The sequence below is a fragment of the Eimeria mitis genome, genomic scaffold, assembly GCF_000499745.2.
Source record: "Eimeria mitis Houghton genomic scaffold, Emh_scaff6071, whole genome shotgun sequence".
Taxonomy (NCBI): domain Eukaryota; phylum Apicomplexa; class Conoidasida; order Eucoccidiorida; family Eimeriidae; genus Eimeria; species Eimeria mitis.
The window spans coordinates 1,095-1,326 of record NW_013574290.1 but is presented as its reverse complement, the minus strand read 5'-3'; the positions used below and the strand labels follow the sequence as shown (position 1 = coordinate 1,326).

The following is a 232-nucleotide window of genomic DNA, read 5'->3' as shown; positions in this document are numbered from 1 at the left end:
TGCTGGGTCCTCCCCATGCCAGCTTAGCTCTGTCCGCTTCAAGGGGCTGTGTGCTGCTGCTGCTGCAGCAGCAGCAGCAGCAGCAGCAGCAGCAGAACGGGCGTCGTCTTCGTTGCATGCGAAGGAGTAACTGCCCCTTCCTGCTGCATCTGCAGCAGCTGGAGCTGCTGCTGCTGCTGCTGCTGGTGCAGGCGCTGCTGCTGCACCACCACCACCACCACCAGCAGCAGCA

At 63.8% G+C, this 232-nt stretch overlaps 1 protein-coding gene across 1 annotated transcript in view; it reads right to left on the bottom strand.

The window, feature by feature from the left end:
* Positions 1-232, bottom strand: part of EMH_0085730 (Granule-bound starch synthase WX-TsB protein,related, related) — a gene marked incomplete at both ends in the record, with an annotated part of 2,373 nt that overhangs the window by 1,716 nt on the left and 425 nt on the right. The window contains one exon of the mRNA XM_013500943.1: positions 132-232. Within this exon, the coding sequence (XP_013356397.1) occupies positions 132-232 (101 nt within the window). The remainder of the gene's footprint in view (positions 1-131) is intronic.